This window comes from Haplochromis burtoni, unplaced genomic scaffold, assembly GCF_018398535.1.
Source record: "Haplochromis burtoni strain Fernald_Lab_line unplaced genomic scaffold, NCSU_Asbu1 Contig_258, whole genome shotgun sequence".
In the NCBI taxonomy this organism is placed as follows: Eukaryota; Metazoa; Chordata; class Actinopteri; order Cichliformes; family Cichlidae; genus Haplochromis; species Haplochromis burtoni.
This window is the reverse complement of record NW_024582619.1, coordinates 732,432-754,545: the sequence shown is the minus strand read 5'-3', so window position 1 is coordinate 754,545 and position 22,114 is coordinate 732,432. Positions and strand designations below refer to the sequence as shown.

General features: G+C 39.5%; 2 protein-coding genes across 4 annotated transcripts in view; one reads left to right on the top strand and one right to left on the bottom strand.

Moving 5' to 3' along the window:
• Nucleotides 1-7,600, bottom strand: part of ift27 (intraflagellar transport 27 homolog (Chlamydomonas)) — a 10,728-nt gene extending 3,128 nt beyond the window's left edge. The window contains exons 1-2 of one of the 2 annotated variants that reach the window (XM_005939420.2): nt 7,413-7,600; nt 6,885-6,964 (exon numbers count right to left, since the gene is read on the bottom strand). In XM_005939420.2, the coding sequence (XP_005939482.1) occupies nt 6,885-6,964; nt 7,413-7,446 (114 nt within the window). In that variant the 5' untranslated portion in view covers nt 7,447-7,600. Of the gene's footprint in view, nt 1-6,884; nt 6,965-7,389 lie in introns of both variants that reach the window. The other variant, XM_042227385.1, reaches the window with a different exon arrangement.
• Nucleotides 7,601-7,676: 76 nt separating this feature from the next.
• Nucleotides 7,677-22,114, top strand: part of LOC102301775 (synaptogyrin-1) — a 29,614-nt gene continuing 15,176 nt past the window's right edge. The window contains exon 1 of one of the 2 annotated variants that reach the window (XM_014339125.2): nt 7,677-8,692. In XM_014339125.2, the coding sequence (XP_014194611.1) occupies nt 8,591-8,692 (102 nt within the window). In that variant the 5' untranslated portion in view covers nt 7,677-8,590. The remainder of the gene's footprint in view (nt 8,693-22,114) is intronic. The other variant, XM_014339124.2, reaches the window with a different exon arrangement.

The following is a 22,114-nucleotide window of genomic DNA, read 5'->3' as shown; positions in this document are numbered from 1 at the left end:
AAGAGAAGTTGTTGTCGGGGAGTTACCACTGTCTAGTCTGATGTATGGCAAATGTCAATACATGTTGACTGTTGTTCTGATTTGGCGCTATATTTAATTGAATTTAAAGTATTTTAAGCCTTTAAATCACCTAATGTTATGGTAGCATTTGTTTGTAGCCATACTGAGCTGATGTACATATGTGTCATGTTCAGTTTCCTTTTTTCTTATCTGACTATTTAGCTTCTGATGGTCCACTATGTTCTAAGTTCTTGCTCCCTACTTTGTGCTGTTATTTAGAGGTAAGCAAGTATTTTACAAAGGACTTTTAGAACAATTTCACTAAAAACAGCTGCAACAGCAACCGAAACTGACATGACAGTAAACCAACGCAAAAACAACTTGGCCATTAACTCAAAACGGGAGTCAACAGAGGCCATTAAAAAAAAAAAAGAATAGGTATAACTGTAAATTTTTCTTTTTTAGAGTTATATCTACTGTGAAAGAGAAAAAAACTGACTGTTTATGTGAAAGAAACACAGAAACAGTCAGTGTGAGTTTTTCTCTTTTGTCAAAACAAATAGCTGGTATAGCTGTTTACTAAAATGAATGTTGAATGTTCGTCACACAAAAGCAGCTGCAAAAATATTTCGAAACAATAAGAATGACACAAAAAGAGCTGTAGTGGCTGCAAACCTTCGTCCTCCTTTGCAAGGTGGAGGCAGCTGTTTTTTGAATCTGCCCCAAACTACAGGAAACATCAGCTATTTGAACTTTGGTCAAACTGTCTTAATGTTAAACAAACTGCTGAAGGTAGTTGGGATCTTTTAGTACAGAGCAAACAGAGGTAGCTGTTAAAGGAGATAAAGTGCAGGCAGTAGAGAGGCAGGACGATATCACGAAGTCACCTTCTTTACAGGCTACGAGATCTAAAGAAATCCTAAATGGACCAGATAGTTGCAGGCTGCCTTTCCCCCTCCAACTATTCACTGGTATGAGATCAGTGATGACCTTGAAGAAGTGAGTTGAGGTTTCTTCACATCAGCATCTAACTCTAAATTGATCTGATCTCCTGAGCTCACACTTAACGAAGCATGTCAAATGCAAGAGACTAAAATCCTGCAAACACACACAAACGCACCGTGGACACTCACTGCCTCTGTGAAACACACACACACACACACACCTCCGACCAACATTTACACAATTCATACACACGCAGAGTTCATAACAAGCATCCAGCAGTACACACACAGACCATGCTGCAGTCCCACTTCAGAGCAGTCTAATGAGCTGGTGTGATGCATAGGAAGCTTCTTGCTGGAATGTCAATGAGAGCCTATTAGTAGCAAATAAGCTTGGAATATTGCTAACAGGCTGTCTGACATTTTCAAAGGAGGACGTGAGCGGAATGGCTGACAGCCTCAGCTACCCTTCAAAATCAAAAGTTGAAGAACATGAGGGATGACTTGGGCGTCTGCAGAAGGATTAACCCTTCACAGCACCGGTTAAGCCCCATATAGAAACACATATTGTGTCCTGTTTCCATCAGCATTTAAATCTTAAACTGAAAGCTGTGGGACACAGTTACTGGTATTAGATTAGAAAGGTCACCTATGGAGTACCCCAGGGATCAGTGATTTACAATCATGATATCAGTTAACATTTTTAAAAATGACACTAATTTATATTGCTCTAGGTTTTGCAGCAAACCTAGCTATTGGAAGAATCTGGAATAAAATAAGTAGAAGTAAAAGACCTTGTAAATACTTTGTTGTCCATTTATAGTTTTTAAAATATCCTATCCCTGTAAAAACACGCTAATCAGCTCCAGGAATGTGCACCCCAGCAAATTCACTCCATTCATCCAAAGGTCAGATCGTGCAGACCTCAAAGAAACCACGAAAAAACCCAAGAGTTACATCTCAGATAATACCGGCCCCAGCTAGCATGCTAAAGGCTAAAGTTCATGACAGAATAAAAACTGAACAAGTACGGCTTGTTTGCAAGGACTGCCAGGAGAAACCCTCTTTTCTCTAAAAACAACATGGCAATACAGCTTAGGTTTGCAAAGTTGCATCTCCACGAACCACAAGTTGTCTTGAACAATATCCTTTGGACAGTAGAGACCAAAGTGGAGATGACTGGCCATAATGTACAAACATCGAACAAAAATGAAACACAGCTCATACCCTCTGTCAAGCATGGCAGTAGAGGAGTGATGATTTGGACTTGTTTTGCATCTGGGCACCTGGAAAAGTATTGAGATGTATTCAGATCAGGACAAATCTAGGAAATCTAGAGCAGAACGACAGAAAAAATAAAGAATCAAGGGGTTGCACAATGGCCCAGTCCAAGCCCAGATCTCAACCCAATTGAAATACTGTGGTCAAAGTAAGAAAACAAGCGGTCACAAATCTCAATAAACTAAAGCAAACTCGTAAAGGAAAAATTATTTTGAAGCTTACGTGCAAGTTCAATAAGGGAGATCTGTAGTCACACATCTGTATGCTTGTCAGGTATTGGCGGCTAATCTAAGCTTTACATCACCTCCACTTTCCCACACTGTCAAGCTGATTGTGACATCACTGGTCTAGTCCAATCATCTTTCTGCCGGCCTTCTTTAGGCCAATCAGCCTTCACTCCACATACTTTAAATCTCACTCTGTCATTCTCCTTTGCAGACGCCTTCGTCTACTCCACCTCCTCCTCATCACCGCCTCTCCTTAGTCACTCAGGCCCTATTCAAGCCTCCATCTTCATCTCCACCACCAGAGTCTAGACTCCAGGGGATCTTGTCCTAATCCCTATCACCGCTGGGATGTTCTTCTGCTGTGATGGGTCATCGGAGTGTAGCCGCCAAATGCCTCAAATTGAATTCTTTACATCGACAAATCATGTTCAGTTCCTTGTAATGATCTCTCCTTATTGAACTACAATGATGCAGAAAACTGATAAAGTCATGCAGAGAATGATTACTTCAAGTTAGTGCTGCTAGAAGTGGTTCAACAAGCTACTGAATCAATGGGCGTACTTAATTTTTTACAGGAGTGTAAAGAGTCCTGTTAAACAACCCAACTCAAAACACTGTTCAAAGTAACGAGAAGCAAAGAAAGGTCTATGGAGTCAGAACGAGAGGGAATATTAACGTGTTCAACAGTCCTGAGTAAGGGTTCTTCCTCTTGGGCGAAGCTCGTCAGATGTAAATATTCATACTTCTTGTGCAAATGTTGGAATTGAAGCCAAATTTGTACATTTCACTGTTACTACCCTCTTGAAAATACAAAGTAACTTCTGGATGAATAATTCGTGGTTCAAGAGCTTCAATTTTTTTTTCAAAAGTCAAGTTCCTTTTACATGAAGCACTTTACACCAAGTGAGTTAAGAAGTTAAAAATATTTCAACTAATATCAGGCAAGCGGTTGGCTACAAATAGGTGTTTTAACAGTTGCATAGCAACAGCAAAGACTGTGACCAGCAATTCCCCATGAGCATTTCTTTCAGAGTATTCAGCTAATAAAGTGGTGTCAACTGGACACAGAGCCTTGATTTACTGGCACAAATGCAGACCTGAATTTCTCCACTTACTTTCAAAGTTGCATCACTGCTTCTCTTCTTATTTTCCTGTTTGTTATGTATTTCAAGATTTTCCACACAGCTCCACCTGTATCATTTCTTTAGATCTACTCATATTAGCTGCATTAGTTAAGAAGATGTCTAATAGTTTGACCTGGCATTCAGCAATCGTGCATGCTAGGCCATTACAAACTGTAAAGGCCTCCCAATTGCAGCCTCTTTCTACTTTGTCAATGACCCGCTAGTTCACGGTGAAGAGACACACACAGCATCGCAAACAAGTGCCTACTGTATTAAGCCTATGCAGTATGAAGAAACTCATCCCTGTTGTTGTTTTGTGTGTATGCTTTTGTGTGTGTTTGCTAGTTAAGTACCTGTTCTGGTGGCTTTCCAGAATCCTGCTGTATTAATTATCGACGTTCCTGTCACCTCAGAAGCCCCAAAACTGCTGACACAGCAAGATCTGAGCAACCACACAGGCGCATGCATGCACACACTCGCACACGCACACTTGGCCTTTGTCCAGTAATTCATACACCAACCTGTTCTGTACCATAACCATTGCACGACTTTATGGTAAACTCACTAAATGTGAGTGGCTGTGTGTTGAGAAACCTGCATGAATATATATCCATACTCACGAGTTAATGCATGTACCGCACCTACACTTTCTTACTTTTGCAGTGCCCTAGCCCTTTAGAAAACTGAGGGAATCGCTGAACAGCCATGCCGCCATATATCACAGAGTCAGGTTAATGACATGGTTCCTTTTCTCGTGTAGATTAGCATAAATAATGCAGATTAGTCCTTCTCTGCGTCAGCATTAATTGCTACATTATGCTGTTGTGCACTTCAGTGAGTCCTGTAGTAAAGACCTCTGCAGGTCCTTGAAAAGCCTGCAAGAAGTTCCACTAAAGAAACTACATGCAATATAAACATAGTCCTCTATGACTAATATTAGACATGTTGATTTGCTATTGATGTATAATTACATCTTACTGTTTCATTAATTTGAAAATTCTACAGTTCTTGACTGATTGAGCAAATCTGAAGTAAACGACTACATGTGATTAACTGTGCACGGTTACTCACTGCTTAACTGCTATGCCTATATCTATAAATACATGTAGAGTTCTAAGACCTTAATGGGTCTCAGGAAGGTTAATACTAGTTATCAGAACAAGTGTGCCTACTAAAGAAGCACATTTTGCCAATTACATGCTGATTAGCTGCTGCAGTGTCAGGCAGGACTGAACGCCTGGATTTCTGAGCACTTCACAGCACACAGATAACGCTATTCCCTACAAACTACTATCTATTCTGCGCTGGCAGTGAGCCAGCATTGCACTTCATGAGCTGCTCCTTCAAACCCAATTCACCTCACTTACCCAGCCTGAATACAAAAACATAAGCCTGTGGCTAGTCACGGAGTACACCCCGATCTGTAAATCCCTGAACAACTTGTTTTACAGCTCCATTCCTCTGCTGATTGTGTGAATGGAGTACAACACATCCCTACTTACTGTTATAAGACATGTTATGCTGCCTACCCCACATACACTGCAGTATCTCTGGCATTGGGCTCGCTTTCTCTGTGTTATGCGACAGTGCTACACCAGGGGGCAGTTTCTCAGATGTGGACTGCTGCAGATGTCACAGACAAGTAGTCATTCTATTATACTTTGTTCAAGCCTGCTTGAAGTCCACGTGAAGGACATATCCATAGCTGGTACATTGGTGCAAAAACTGAAAGGCATGCTGACATACGCTCCGAGCCTCACATTCATCCTTACACAACAAAATTAGTGAATCGGACCAAGTGTATACTTAAATACACAAAGTATAGCAGCTCCTCTATATGAACCAGGGATGCCAAACTCATTTTACATTGCCACATTCAACTAATTATGATCTTCAGTGAGCCAAACCAGAAAAAATCCTTTCTGTCCGTGTAAAGAATTCTAACTACACATTTAAGCCCGGAGAAATCTTAATATTAAAAAAAGAAGAGCAATTTCAACATTATGTCTCAGTTTTTCTATGAGATAAAGACCAAAAAAAACAAAAACAAAGTCAACAGTCAATAGTGAAAAACTGAAACTTTTCTGTAAATTAACCATTTATCTATTACTTATTCACTTATAGTAATTAATTGGTTATAAGTAAGTAATTAAATGGTATAGGTGTAGTATGAATGGCCACGGGGGAGGTCTTTACCAGCAGGAAAAGCTGTAAAACGTATTAAATTTATTCCTTATTTTAAATTTTTCAAAGCCCTCTAGTGGGCCAGTTTGGAATCTTTTCCAAGTTGATTTTGGCCCCTGAAGTCTTATGTTGACACCCCTAATATAAACTATCTAAAGATAAACCAAACTTCATATACACATGTCTATACACGTGTAAAGCGCCAAGTGTTGATTGCCACTGGTCCAGACCGGTGTCACTGATTGCTACCATGGTAACATCAATAAAGCTCGCCATTTGCCAGGTGACAAAAATAATGTCAAACTGACATCACATCCACTTGCCTACAATACCACCTGAGTGTCGCTCCAGCCGGCCAAGTACCTTTTGATTTTTGGAACCTGAGGCACTGCAGGCAATCCAACCAATGCAGGTTGAAGATATGAGTGCCGTATTTTTCTGCCATTTTAATGATATATCAGTACATGAGCTCGGAGATCCACAGATTATGCAGAGAAATAAAAAAAAAAATGAGGAAAAAAAGAATATGCTTTTATAACTTCTATGCTTCTGGTTTTGACTTCTCCTGTACCAGTGACAATATATGGAAATTTTGTCTGAGTGGCAACATCTATCGTTCAGGAGAATACGGATACCCCCACTGTATAAACTGAATGAAATGACCAATGAGCCAAACAAAAGACTGTCCTAACCCTTACAGATTAGTCTAAAGCAATGATGTCAAACTCATTTTATACCGTTGGCCACACACACCACACGTTGATCTTACGTGGGCCTAACGAGCAAAACTTTCTGTCATTGTAAAGATGTTTAACTACAAATGATCACATAGAGAGCTGTGGTAGCTCACCAAACTGTCCTGTATTTACAAAACACATTTTTTGTAAATTCGCAGTAAATGTTGATTTTGTTACATATTTCTTTAGATGGTGTGGAAAAAAAACAGGCACTTTTCTATCATTCAGTTGTTTATCTCCTAGTCAATTCCTTTTGTTTTGCATTAATAGGAAAAGCTGTAAAACTTATGAAAGGATGACCTAATGTTGGACACATCTGATCTAAAGACTCACTTCACTTGTGGGATCAAACCATGAGCCTTTCAGTGACTGTGTTAATGCTCTCACCATGCTGTAATTCTTCTGGAAGAGAGTGCCATCGCTGTAGAACATATGAGAAAGAGCACTTTTGCCCACTGCAGCATCTCCTACGGACACACACACACACACGGAAGAATACAAATATAATGTCCTGTGGTTGTGTTTACGGTGTCGTTTTTGTGAATTAATAATTAATAGTTTAATTTGTGTGTAAGGAGTTCGTTCACGACAAAATTCATAATTAACCCCCCTCATTATCAGGGAGTTTTAGAGTTTACTGTCTGGCTCACCATCATTTCTTTAAGTTGAAACATCATCACTCGGCAGTGATTGGTTTGTGTAAGCTAAATGACTGTAGCTACATGATAAAATAGACCCAACAAACGTCATCTTTCATATTTAGAATAGTATCAGGTTTGTATTTTTCGTCAGTCCTATAACAAGTAGGTTGAATCTGAAACATAAGAAGGACACAGCCTGTGGCTGGGGATGTTTCTGTAGTAAAAGGCTAGCTTTAGCCCCCGTTGCTTACGTATCAGGTGGTGAAAACCTTACCGACCAGCAGACATCTCGCCCTTAACTTGACCATTACATGGGATGACTTCCGGTCTCTGTCAGGTAAAACTCTCTTGAAGCTAATCGAGCTATGTTTCTCTGTTTATCGGTCCATATGCGTTGGATTATCCTCCCTGCAGCCTCGGGAACATGGACACAAAGCGTCTCTTAGCAACCAGCCACGGGGATGTTTCATTGGTCCAGCCGGCGTGGACGTAACGCGTAATCGCGTTTTCATTGGCTTTCTGTGAGGACGTAAAGGAAGCAAAAGGCTACTTTTGCAGAGTGTGTTAGACAGAACTTACTGAAACAGTGTACAAACGTAAATACCAGTGTGCACAGCCATTTATAACACCAATAAGCCGACTTGACAAAAGATTGATGGAGCTTGTTGAAGAACAGAGCAATATCACGTATAAAGCCTGAAGGAGAAAACAAGCGTGAGGTCCTTGCACATTCAGGCAATATACGGTAAGACCGCTAGAGGGCGGAATTTATTGCACCTACCAACGGCGCCATCAATCATGGAGTTCAACGTTGTTGGGTGGTGGTACTGTTATACTGTCGTTTATTCGTGTAGAAGCATTCTAGTGTTTTAATAAGTGCTGTCGCACAAAATAACCCTTTACCAATATTTATTTTCAGCTCACACACTTTATCATATAACGTTGATTAAGTTAATATCATGTTCTGGTTTAATGGTTTAATCACTGTTTTTCCGCCCACCGTCGATAAACGAAGAGCGCGTGACTCTCTGTAGTGGTCCTGAGTACGTCGCTGTTTTTCTTTCTTTCTTTTTTTTTTACTCGGGTGTTTTGACGAGGAGCGCTCCGTCCGAGGCGTGACAACGGAGGCGCGTTCACGGGGTCGCCACCGGCTTCTGCGCTGAACTAAAGGGAGAAAGCATCACTATCTAGCACCATCACAAAGCTTTCTTTACCCACACATAACGGAGAAATATTAGAGGTACATTTAAAACCAACAGCACAAGAGAACAGGTCGCCAAAGGAGACCGGGGGTGGGGGGAGACGCGCATCCCAGCCGTGCAGATTCAGCGGTAGTACAGTAGTGGTGATAGGGAGCAGTTTCGGGGATTTTCCGTTTCGGTTACCCGGTGCTCCACACACCCTGTGCCTTTGAGCCAGCAGCGGGGAGGGAGAGAGAGGAGGAGGAGGACCATGGAGGGGATGCAGGCATACGGAGCCGGGAAAGCCGGAGGAGCCTTCGACCCCGTCACCTTCCTCCAGCAGCCTCAGACCATTCTCCGCATAGTGTCTTGGGTGAGTTGGAGACGTAAAAACGAAAAATAACTTTGTTCTTGGATACACAGTTAGCTACAGAGGCCACCACTTTTTAAATCGTTCATATATGTTGTCAAATATGGGTTTGAATTAGCCGACTGAGGCCCCACACAGGTTTCATTTCAGAGAGAAGCTACTATAGATACTGAAGGAAGCTGTAACATGCTTTGTGGTGTTTTGTTCTTTTAACTTTTGTTTTCACTTGTGTGTTTGGTGCTATTACCTGATCTCACTAATAATATTCTCCTCACGCAGTGGGTTGATGGGTTGATTGAACAGAGTCCCGATCACTGTGTACAAAATCCACCTTCTACAGATGATACATTAGTGACCAGAGGATGTTTTCTCATGAGCACAGTGAGAACACAGTCACACAGTTGTTGGATTTCATAGCAAATAATTTCATAATAACTGTCCACCCTCCGGGCTCTGAGGAGGAGGAGGAGCACTAATGAAAGTAGCAACAGTAGGAGAACACTTTTGACAAGCATAGTAAACAGATGACAACAGAAGTGCTCCCCAAAGTGTAGGCTCCACGCTGAGTTTTAAGGAAAATACATCCGAAATGTATGAAACCGGAGGTTTATTTATTCATATAATTAATCTTTAAGGAAAATGTGCTCGGTATAAACTGAATGTATAACAATCAAGTTCATTTCATTTGACCAGACCATTGTTTTACATTGTACTTATGTAATTACATGGAAAATGTACATGTATTTAAATGAGTTAAAGTCAGGATTTTGGGCAGACTTTCTTCTTTTTAGCGCACTGCCAGGTGGTATTTTATAGGATTTTTGTTTTGGGTGTCTAGTTTTTGCAGCTGTACCTTTTCTGTAGTTTATATTTTGAGAGGAGGAAAATGCATGCACTGTGTGGTGTTTTCATTAGAAAGCATCAAGAACGTTCTCTTAAATTGTTGTAATTAAAGAAAGACAGGAAGTAAATATACTGCATCCATTCATAAACCGCATCAAGTGATGAATATCCAACGGAGATTTATACATTACATTGTTACAGTTTATTTTTTTAGATGAACATTTGGTGATGTGCAGCAATTAGGAAGGCATTATTGCACTTTTTAAAACATTTTTTTCAACAAAATGCAGCAGTGCAAAGGTTAGGCCCAGCAGTCCTTGTTTATGTAAGCTTGTGTAAGCTTTCAAAGAAGATTGCCGTATATCAGAGATGTTTCAAACTTTGGACAATGGGTATATTGTTCAGAACAACTCATATTTTTGTTATTTTTAACATATTTGGACAATAAGTTAACAGATAGTACTCCTCGACTCAGCAAGACGTTGTTGTTTTAGATTTTGAACTATACGATTGATTTTTGACAACAGTGCAATCTATTACAAAGAGCATATTATTATTTCTTTTAATAATAACTTTTTGATGTCTCCTTGTTTTATGCAAAAACAGTAAAGGATGTGGAAAGGTGTACTTCAACATTTTTTAATAAGAAAAATGAGTTGTAGTTTTTTAAATCTAGCACTCATTCAAATTATCTTACGCGTTACTAAAGGCACTTCCTGACCACAGTTGTTGGGATTACCTGAAGGTAACAACCTACTGGGAGAACATCTTACCTTTAGTTATTATTTCTCTTAGTTTACATCAGTAAGAATGTTTATGTGATGTATTAGCCAGCTAGAAGTTGTGTGCTCGCAACAGGTTGGAAGACATGATTGGAGTTTTGGGATTTTGTCTGTTAATGAAAGTAACTGAATGGGTGGTGGTGGTGCTAAAATACTAGTTTATGTCTGTTAAGCTGTGTTATATTTGGCATCATTTTTTTGTAGACGCAACTAAAGAAATGGGAACAAATTTTGTGTTTCTGCCAAAAAATACAATTTAAAATTGTTTTTTCCCCTCAGTTATGTGTAGACACTGTGCTGATTCACAGGTCAATGATAATTGGCTTAACAAACACAAGAAACATTCCTCTGAAAATAAGTGAAAAAGCAGCCACTGTGCAATGAAAGACTCAGAAAGTCTGGAGCACCATTGTTCAAGAGCGTTTTAAAATATCGCAAGAAAGTGTAGCTGCTTGGAAACAAAATAAGAAGAAATGAGAGGTGCTTCAAGACTTTTGCACAGCAATGTAACATAAAATTACAAGGGACTATTTTCTCTAATGTGCCACTAAGCCTTGGCACTCTGCAGCTCGGGATAGCCTTTAAAAGCCTGACTAACAGATTTTTTGTTCCTGTATTACCTGCATCTCTATATTTTCACTGTACTGATTTTGTCTCTGTTGAGGCACCAGTTGGTTAAGAGAAAACACTTGCAAAGATTTTATAGTGTTAAAAATTTAAATTTCATTGTGTTTCCTTTGTAGCGTAAAGTCTGAACTTTAGCATCAGTCAGGTTCTCAAATTTTAGTTTCATCTTAAGAGCCACAGGTTGCTTTCAGAGCTAAAATGTAAGCAGTTATATAATGTCAGTGACCAGTGTTGCGTCAATACATTATGCTTATACTATATAAACCTAAGGTAAGGTTTGTATTGTATTGTACAGTCCTGACACTAAAGTGGGAGCTAAGGTTTTCTTCTTTAAAAAATTATAAATGAAAAAGTTTCTGTGGCCTGAAAGTGCCATAAACTTTCTTTGTATAATTAGAAATACAAAGAAAATGCATAGTTTGTGGTGAAATAAACCAAGTTTATTAACCCGTTAGCCTTAAATAACAAGGCCAGTGGCTAGTGATGTGATATGTCTGTAAATCATGAATTTAATCAATGTAAAGCTTAGTTGTGAGGTCAGATTTTTGGCTGTATACGAGGTATACTAATATGGTTGTAGTTATACAATCTCTATTTATTATCTAGGGTTGCAGTTTTTTCCTTTTTTATTTTCTATCTTCATTTCTTAATCTTTATATTATTATTACTATTTCAATTAACTAAATTACTGCGCTACAAAGGGGGTTAAATCGTATATTTAAACAATACATTTTACTGTTATGTGACTGTTTATTAATGTTCAAGTTACATAGTTGAGGTTGAATGGCTGAAGTTGTTTCTTCAAGCATTCAGTACTCAAAATCTTAAAAGTAGAAACCAAAACAGCACATGTTTAAATGTCTTAATGAAGAGATTTATGGTCCTCAAAAATGTTTTCAAGATCATTTTTAGGTGACAGATCGCTTCAGCAGTGATTTTCTTACACATTTATAATTTTCTATTGATTTGACACTACCGCGACATCTTAAGTGACACTAAGACAACACTCTACAGGTATGGAGTGTCTTTATGACTCCTCACCACATCCCCTGTCCAGAGGTGTCATCAGAGCAGCAGCATGTCGCCATAGTAACAGGCATAGCCTAGCTTGTGATGTATCGTATCATATTGAGCCTGCAGCAGTCTGTGGGGGAGGAGACTATAACATTCACCACTTTAAAGGAGACTTCCTTAGTTCATATACTAGATGTCCCAATAGTGTAGCTGTTGTGGCTCTTATTGTGAAAAGGCAGTTGGCTTCAAGTCACACTTTCAATGGAAGTTAAAAACTGACACATGCAAACAAATAAAGTTTCAGCTTTTTCCAAGACTTCAGTGGGTCCTATGCTTCCATATTTGTAAAACACACACAAACTGATGGATAATATGAAGCACGTAAGACGTAACAAACATGTAACAAACATGCATTTTTTTTCACAAATATCTACTTTCTACTCCTGAGGTTGTCAAAACAGCCTCGTTTCTTTAGGTTTGACTCATTTAAGAGAAGATATTGTTTCACATCACTGCATGCCAAACATCCAGTGATGTGACAATCCTGTTAGTATATCCATTACTGTGGATTATTGCATATTGCATACTGTGGATATTAAATAACCAAAAATACATCATTTATGCATCTTATGTCTAACAGTGCACACACATTCCAATAACCCCAAAGTGCCAGGTCCTTCGCAAAAGAATAGCTGGTAGTAATGTCCTTCAAAGAGCTACTTTTTACTTTCTTGATTTGAGTACATTTCAGAAATATACTTTTTTATTTTACTTGAGTAAAGAAGTTGAATTGGTACTTCATCTTCTACCAGAGTATTTTTGATACTAGTATCTATACTACTTAAATAAAGGATGTCTGTGCTTTTGTCACCTCTGACCCTATCCCTGTGCTACATATCATGTTCTTGTTAAACTTGTTCTCCTACGTTCTGGCAATCAGGAGACAAAGAACATCAATGAATTTAATAGACGTGTCAAAACTTTTTCTTCCAGAAAGTGCTTTTTGCTTGCATCTGAAAGATAGAAGTTAACATCTTCAACCTTCAGAGGATTTAACAATATTTTGTTAGCAATTCATTGACAGTGTAGCAGGCCATGCTCAGCAATAATGAAACTTTGTCCCTTCCAATGTGAACATCGCTTAAAGGTCAAGCACTTCTTAGCACTTTCCTGCAAGTCCATTATAGTGATGAACAGTATTTAAGATCCCATTCTGTAAAATTTAATGTCTGTTTGTAATGTAGAGGTAAGAGCAAACCAGGTAAAATGATAATGCCAGAAAGTTGATTCTGTTCATCTGGACGTAGTGTTTTCAGTGGGAGAACGGTTTTGCCACTCATCCAAGAGAATTTTTCAGTCGCAGGTTTCCCCAACCTTATAAACGGTACATTTGCATAATGACTGAAACTAGCACTACTAACGAACTATGGGCTGTAGGTCAGTTTCATGATCATTAATATGCAAATCTTCATGAAGACTGATCAACAACCACTGATCAATGGCCATGAGTGCCACTCACAGAAAGTTGGGAAATGGCTGCAGTCACAGCATTATAAGGTGAACCCTTAGGCCCCCTCCTCGATTCAGAGATGGTCTTGAGTGGCTACTGGCCTGTAGGTGTAAGTAGACTGCAGGGTCCTGGCCTGACGAGTTAGCTCTTATGTGTTGTGCCATCCGCTTCGCCAGAGGTTGTTTGTTTTTTCTGATGTATAAATCCTGGCAATCGTCCTGGCGATTAACAGCGTACACTATGTTACTCTGTTTGTGTCGAGGGACCCGATCCCTGGGGTGGACCAATTTTTGGCGCAGCGTGTTTTGGTGTTTGAAAGCCACACAGGCAGATTGTTTACAAAAAATGCGTCTCAGTTCTTCTGATACTCCTGACATGGAAGAGATCATCACTAAGGGTTTTCAGCTTTTTCTTGTCTGGATCACCCGGAGCTTTCTTTAGGTGCCTTCCCAGCTGGGATAACCACACTTACTCAGGGCCGCTGTATCTGTGGCGATGGTGTTCGCTCTGTGTTGTAGCATACTGATGACACCCAGTTTGTGCTTCAGTGGATGATAAGAGTCAAACCTTAAATTCTGATCCGTGAACATTTGTTTATGGTACACATTAACTTTTAAATGTCCTCCGTTACTGATGGAAATCTCACAGTCTAACAAGTCTAGCCTGTCATATCCTTCCAGGCAAACTTGATGTCTACTGAGTTACTGTGATCAGTCAATTGTGGTACATCCTGACATTTTTACCCAGGTGTCATCTACATACCTGAACTACTGAATTGGTGGTGTTTGTTAGGCTCAAATGTACTAATTCATCCAGGTAAGGAAGTCATTATGCAAATGTACCATTTATGCCGTTGGGGAAACCTGCATTCAGCTGAGACTTAAGAAGTCACTTGGATGAGTGACAAAACGTTTGTTCCAATGAAAAGTCTTCTTAGTCTTCTGGTTTATTTTGGTGAGGGGAAAAACAAAGACACAGATCTATCATTTCATGAAAGGGATTGCTCTGATTTATTCAGATACTGAGACTCTCAAAACATCAACGATATCTACACTTTGGAGCATAATTTCTTCTTTTTAGTCAGCAACTGAGTAGTGACAACAGGAACACCCTGGATCCAGCATTACCCCGTCTTTCTGGAAGGTTTTCCTCTGTTCCTCTGTTTCTTATTTCCTTTTGTCTTTACTTTGAGGAGTCCTCAGCTGCAGATTTAAGTTCCATTACAACCAACCGTTAAACTGAATTTACCTGTTATTATCCTGGTAATGGTCTGTCATTACGTTTTACAGCTGAAAATCATTGTGGAAACAAACTAGGATAGGTAAATTATTGTGCGATTAGGTCGCCTGGGATGGAGATCTCCAATACAGTCACTAAAGTGACTTTTGCATGAAACACAAACATTAAAACATTGAAGTTAGCATCACCGACAGAGCAAGGGTAGACACTTTACGTGATTGGATTTCTCCTTTAAACATTTGTTGATGGGCGACGTCACAGAAGAGCTTATGAGAGAGAGGAGACCAGAATGAATGAGTAAGAAAGAGAAAAGTTTATGAATGTTGGTCGAGGATTCTCTGCCCTCTCTTTTCCATCCATCTCCCACTTGTTCTGACTCATGAGGGCTGAATGTGGAGGTGATAATGACGTGTGTGTCCGCCTCAGAGAATCAGCGCCGCATTTTAGTTACGAGAGTATTGGATGGTGAAAAGAAGAACAGCGAACACAGTGACAGGTGCAGGGAGAGTAACGTGGACGTGATAATTTTCTAATTGAGGAAATGAAAATATTTGGATTTAAGTAAGCGGAACAGGGTCAACCTGACTCACAAAGTAAACATGACATTGTTTGCCTGTGGTTCTACTTTGATCTGTGCATAAAAGAGAATTACTTTCAAAACTTGGATCGATCCCTTGAGTGAAGTTCCTTGAATTCTGCTGCTGTTCAAGGATTCGGGTTATCGCAGGGGTAACATAAAGCATCATATCACTATACACCTAAATATGCTGTTTAGTTTTGTGTTGTGCTCGACTGTGGCACAACACAGAAGCATTTTTATTTTCAGAAGTCAACATGGCCAAAGTAGAACTTCTGTCTGCCCTGTGGATGAAAACGCTGATTAAAGTTCACAATTTAACTCTCAAAAAAGACAAATATACAGTAACATAGAGACATATATACTTATAGGCATGATTATTTTAAATATAAACATGTCTTTAAAAGTCAAACTATTGGACACAGCTGGCTTGAAAACTGCTAATAATGTTACTTATTTCAGCCTGGCCTAAAGTATTTGCTTCCAAGAATCCAGTTTCTTGTCATTTTTTAAAGGGGTCTCAAGAAATAGTTCTTAAGGCTTTCTGAAGGTTATAAAGTGTTTTTGTTTTTTTGTTTTTACATTTTTACACATTCACAGTCCAGTCGGCTCATTTTTGTGACTGCATGTTAAACCACTTAACACTGACCTAGGAATCATTCAAGCACAAAAAAGGCCCCAAACTCAAGGGATAACCCAGCCTGCACATAACAAACAACCTAAGAACAAACCTATTTTAAAGGGTATATTTAGACATTATGTTACTAGCAGCCTCCCAAAGATACACATTTTTCCCTCCATGTCTTTAGTAGAATGTAAAAAAACGCTAAAGATAAGAGTCTCACTGACATAAAATAGCACGTCTGCACCAACAATGTGATTCCCAAAGAGCATTTAGCCAAAGACCTGACATTCCCAGCATGGTGAATCCTATCTAAAAGTGGACATAAACTATGAGCTGCTGTGGAAAATTCTTCTTTCCTGATATTTGCTCTGTAATTAAAACACTCTTACGTAAATAGCGTTGGATAATGTTTTAAATTTAGCCATGATGGTGATTAGCATTGCAGAGGTCAAGAGATTTTGTGCTTGATGAGTAACTATTTTATGTCACCAGCACAAACCCGTTGCAGTGCAGGGCATTCCGTCATCTCCTGATTACTCACACACCCACAGTGTGTCAGCACCTACATGTCAAAATTCAGATGTTGTTCGAAAGCTATTTTAAGAAGCAAGTTGCATTTTTATGTTGTTTGACTGCCTTAATGTGACTGTAGTAGAAATTGTGGACATAAAGTCTGCAGATGTTTGCATTAAATATTCATAAAACTTAAAGCCCTGTCAAATAATGTTTATTATACATCATTCAAATTACTCAGCTTTTTGGCCAGCCAAGCATCCTAAACTCCCCACTGATATAACTTCTTACTGTGGCTGATTTAGATCTTATTATTAAATTCAGTTCACTTATTTCTTATTTATATAATCACACCCATAGTTGCCTCAGTGTACTGTCAGGTTAAGACCCTAAAAAAACAGAACCATTAGCAAGTACTTGGCAACAGTGGGAAGGAAAAACTCCCTTTAACAGGAAGAAACCTCCAGCAGAACCAGGCTCAGGGAGGGACAGCCGTCTGCTGTGACTGATTGTGGGTGATTCTTTTTCTGACTGCTAATATTTGAAATCGCAGTGTAGTGGAAAGTTTTGTTTGTTATAAATCTCTGTTTGGACCTAATTATTAGCATGCATCCAATGCTAAAACAGTTGGAAAATGTAACATCTGTAGTGTAAAATAAGAAGCTGAACGTGGGAACACATCTAATCTGAAGAAACATCTGGTCAAATACAAAATATGTCTGAAAGCTGCAAAGTGTACCGTATTTGAAAGACCGGCAGGTAACATCAACGTGCCTGTTAAGAAGGTGAACCCAGGAATGGTAATGATGATGATGAAAAGCTGTTGTCAGAGAAACGGCTTTTTGACACTGTGCTGTTGACGTTTTAACTTTTAGCATTTGTTTCGCAGCGCTGAAATGTCATATCAGCATGGTATACTGTAAACACACACAAAACCTTAGTATGTAAACATAACCAACAATTGTCTCACACTACCATTTAAATACTGCAGTATGCAAGCACTGTGACAGTGACATCAACATTACGGACAGTGCCAGGCAGTAACCTGCAGCTGTTGTGGTGCGTAAAGTACTGAAAAGGGTACCGCTGGGTACCTGTACTGCTTGTGTTCACAGGTAAATAAAGCCTGAAAAAATGAATCATCTTCTAACTTAACCAACTGATCGTTTTCAGTTTGGTGATTGGTTGAGATTCAATTCAGCATAAATAGTTCATGAGCAGGCTGAACCCTACTTTATTTGGGTATATCATCATAGTGCAGTACATTGATGTAGTTAGTGTCATATAATGCAGGCTGGCTCCAAAAGCAAGTCACTTTCAATAGATTCCTGTGTGTCCAACTTTACATCAGAAATAAATGTATTTACAGAATGGTACAAAAACACTTTTGGTCTCTATGGTTATTTTTCCCATTAGTGATAACCTTATAGAGGGTTGAAGTATATATTGTTAATTATTCTTAAGATTTATAGTTCCTGTTGTTAAGGCGTGGCCCTTTGTAGCCACTGGGCCTCACACCCTTGCTATTTGTGTTGGTGACTTTTGGAGCATTTTGCTTCATGCAAATACCTGATCACGGTTTCCCTTGCAACTTATATGAGAAAAGAGAGTAAACTCTCGTAACTTGAATCATTAAGATAAGACTTCAAATCTCTTTGGCTACAGCCATCTTTGTTCCTTGTCTGTGGACTGGCTGAACACACTACAAAATTGCCCTTTCAGTTTCACTTGCTGTTGCCATTAAAAAAACGTAAAAAGCAGGCCTGTAACTGAATGAGCACCCGTACCAGATTGCAGTGCTACTTTCCCTTGATTCTGTTATGCTTGGCTTTACAAGATTGAGGGACCGTCTGTTTTCTTGCACTGATACATGCTTGTTTTCTGGGCTCGTCTGGTCATGTTCTCACTGACTGCCACCACATTTCAAATGGAAACGAGATAATAATGCCCCCCCCCAAAAAAAAGGCACAGAGCCGTATGGAGGAGAGCATTGTGTGTGTGACTGAGTGACTCGACAGAACAGACATCAGAGTGCCGTTGTGCTCTGAACTTGTGTTTCTGTCTGTCTCATTGTGTACCCTTGGTACTGCAGTGGCTCTCCTTGAATTGTACTTTGACAAGGTCTCCTGTCTCTCTCTCTCTCTCTCATTACATGAGCAGCTGCTGCCATGGTGACAGCAGCAATCAGGTATCCCCAGTCTGGGCTGACATTCTGCAGCAGACAATAAGCCCACACACACACACACACACACACACACACACACACACACACACACACACACACACACACACACACACACACAGAGGATGTAATATCCTCCAGCAGTGATCCTGTATTATGCAGCAGATAGCTCTGCTCACTTCCCACTGTCATAACTTACTTTTACTGATCATTCACTGCATTCGCTTTGGTTTGTTCTCTTCAGAGCAGATAAAAGCTCTGAAGCACATAAAAGGCAAGAATTCGCAGAAATGAACATGTTCTTTCTGGGACGATCTGATTGCATCAACAGTGCTGTCTTCTTTATCTGTACTTACATCATTATGGTAAGCAATAATGGAAATTTCCTCCGTTTTTGCAATTAGATAATATATTAACGTCACTGAGAGCACAGCACACACGTCAGATACTGGTGATGTGCTGCTGAAATGTTTCTTTTTCCTTAGTCCATATTTTAATTACTACCTATATGTCAAAAGAATGGCATAAATCCAAAGGCATTGATGTTAGAAAGCTTTACACTTACTGTCTCAGAGTCAACACGTTCCCCACGTTCCTTTGCTTCTGACAGTTTCTCTAAACAACATGTAACATAAATGGCCATGAAACACAGTGATTGGTCGGGTGTGCCGAGGTTCAAAATAGGCCACATGTAAGCTTTTATCTCAAGTTCTTTTTTATTCTTTAGACAACTGTTTGGACACTTTTGTCTAGTTCTGACCTCGATCTGTATCTACCTATTGATAAAATGCTGTCTCACTTCAGAGGACCTGCACATCCTAATAGTCTAGAAAGCATCATGAGAAACAAATTGTTCTACCCTTATTTCTTTTTCTACCTGTTTTGATGGGCTGGTGTTAGAGCTGGGCTATATCATACTGTTCACAGTAATACCAGTATAATGTTAGGCAACGATAAGAAAATGAAATATCGCCATAGAATATGGGTAAAACGCGCATGCGCAGTGCCTTTGTTTTCATACGCACATGGCGGAAAAAGCATGGCGGCGACGGAGAATGAGAAGGGCGAAAGCGGATCGTTGAATGAAACGGATGAACCAGAATTGGTTTGTAAAATGCTGCAACTTCAGTCGTGTGGAACTGGTTTAGCTTTTGTCTGTCAGATACACACTAAAGCACAGTTTTGGTAGAGCATGCAAGCGGGCTGTTGTTATTACAGTGTTTTTCGGTAAACTCGGCACACTTAAAATAAATCCTTTGATTTTCTGAAAAATCGACAGTGCCCCTTATAATCCGGTGCGCCTTATGTATGAATTCTGGTTGTGCTTACTGACCTTGAACCGATTTTATGTGGTACATGGCGCTCGAAAATCTGTCAAAAAATGTTTTAGTACGACTTTGGTAAGCAAGAAGCCGCACCGCTTGATGGATTGTCGGAGCATTACGGCTATCGTAGGCTGGAGCCTCGCGGAGTGATACGTCCTGTGCTTCAACATAATATTACCGTATTGTGTGTGTATAACCTCTTTTTAAGTTTTGCGGATATTATACATGGTTATGCTGAGGATATGTCGGCCAATTTCCACTGGAAATGCCTTTTGGTTAAACTGTCAGCGAGGAATTTGCATTTTCACTGTTACATTTTTATATAACTTTAATGCACATAAAAACCGGCTGCTTGTTTAAGTGAAAATACATTGATGGGGTTTTTTCACTAATAAAGTTGTGGAGTTGTAAAGTGTTTTGTCTAGTGCCAATTATATCGTCAGTTATATCGTTATCACAAATATTCAAATGTATATCGTGATAAATATTTTTGGCCATATTGCTCTGCCCTAGTTGGTGTGTTCTTGGATGGTGGGCTTACAGCACCAACTGTTTTGTTTGCACAGCCTTAACCTTAAAATTGACTTTTCTCAACTTATTTTCAATGGCATTGGCCCTGTGACAGCTGGGAAAGGCTCCAGCATGCAACCCTGAACTGGATAAGTGGTTAATAAAAATCGATGGACGGATTTACTGCCTGTAGCATGCAGGGGGGAAAATGGCTGCAGTGTGCACACGTATGCACATACTGTAGCAGAACAGCAGTAACCATTAGCACCAGATTGCTCAGGCTTAGATGTTGGAGCTCCACCTGAGCTCTTAGGATTTATCTGCAGAACAACCTCTCAGACCTCCAAGACCCCAGCCAGGCCTCTCAGCCAGGTTTCTCATGGCTTCTGCATCATAACATAGCCATGTTTTTGTGCTGCCTCGCCTTCATCTAATACAGTTTCCACAGAGAACACGTGCACATAGCCTGTGCTTATTTGCAACACAGTGTGCTCATAGCCATTCATCATTAATTAACATGAATTGTGTTCAGGCTGACTGAGAATCCCTTGTAAACAATTATCCTTAATATCCTTAATATTTTTCCTTTAAAAATGTAATTTTTACTACAGGCATAAATATTTGATCAAGGCTGGATCCTGAACAAAAGATAATATGTTCAGATATTATCATGACCTTCCCATTCACTCTTGAATTTTTCTATAAAAGTGTTATCTTTTACCAGATGGGCAACCACCACATGGCTTCACATGGCTACTTAGCATAAGCTCCACTGATACACTACATAGCTGATTAGCTTATTATTCTTAGCTATTTCTGAACCTGTATTTTTAAAATGTGTTTATAATCACAAAACACTTACTGAAGAAAATACATCTAATTTTCCCCCTTTAAGCCAACTTTGCTAAAATTCTCCTCTCTGTGACATCATACAGATCCAAACGTTTAAAAAAGGAGTATTTTACCCAAAACAGAACCAAGAGACCAAGATGCATGTCCTGTTGTTTTTGCTCTTACGTGTTGCTTTCATGTTTTACTCGTTTTTGGTATTTTGAAGGCATCTAAACTACTTGGTTATATTTAAAAATAGATGAAAATGTGGTAATTTACAACTTTACATGTGTGAATTGTAAAAATATTTCTAAAATAAGTTCAAATCAGCGAATGAGTGATTCAACAAAGGTGATAACTTTCACAGGATTTGTTCCTTAAATGTGGGCACGCTATTATTATGAAAAGGCTGCACGTTGCTAACTCACGGTCTGTGCATTTGTGTGTGCATGGCTACTTCTAGTACAGGATTTTGTGAGGTACAGTGAATAGCCGGGTGACATGAGGCCCGGCTCAATTGTCTGGTTCTCAACAATGGATGCAAAAGGCCTTTCAGCCAGCACAACAGCAGCTTTAAATCATTCACAAGCAGACCGATTGAACCATCTGATTTAGGCCTAGGTAGCAGCTGATATGGGTGCTGGTTTGTGGGTGTGTTTGTGTGTAAGTGTGTTTCATTGTTGCAATCACGTGCAAATATCAGAATTTCTGCTTAAAGCTCTAAAGAAGGTCTGAATGGAGAGACACAGCAGCAATTTCAAAGGGAGATTCTCAGGAAGCACATGCTTTCACGCACAAATGCACAAAGTTTCAGAAGCACACACACACACACACACACACACACACA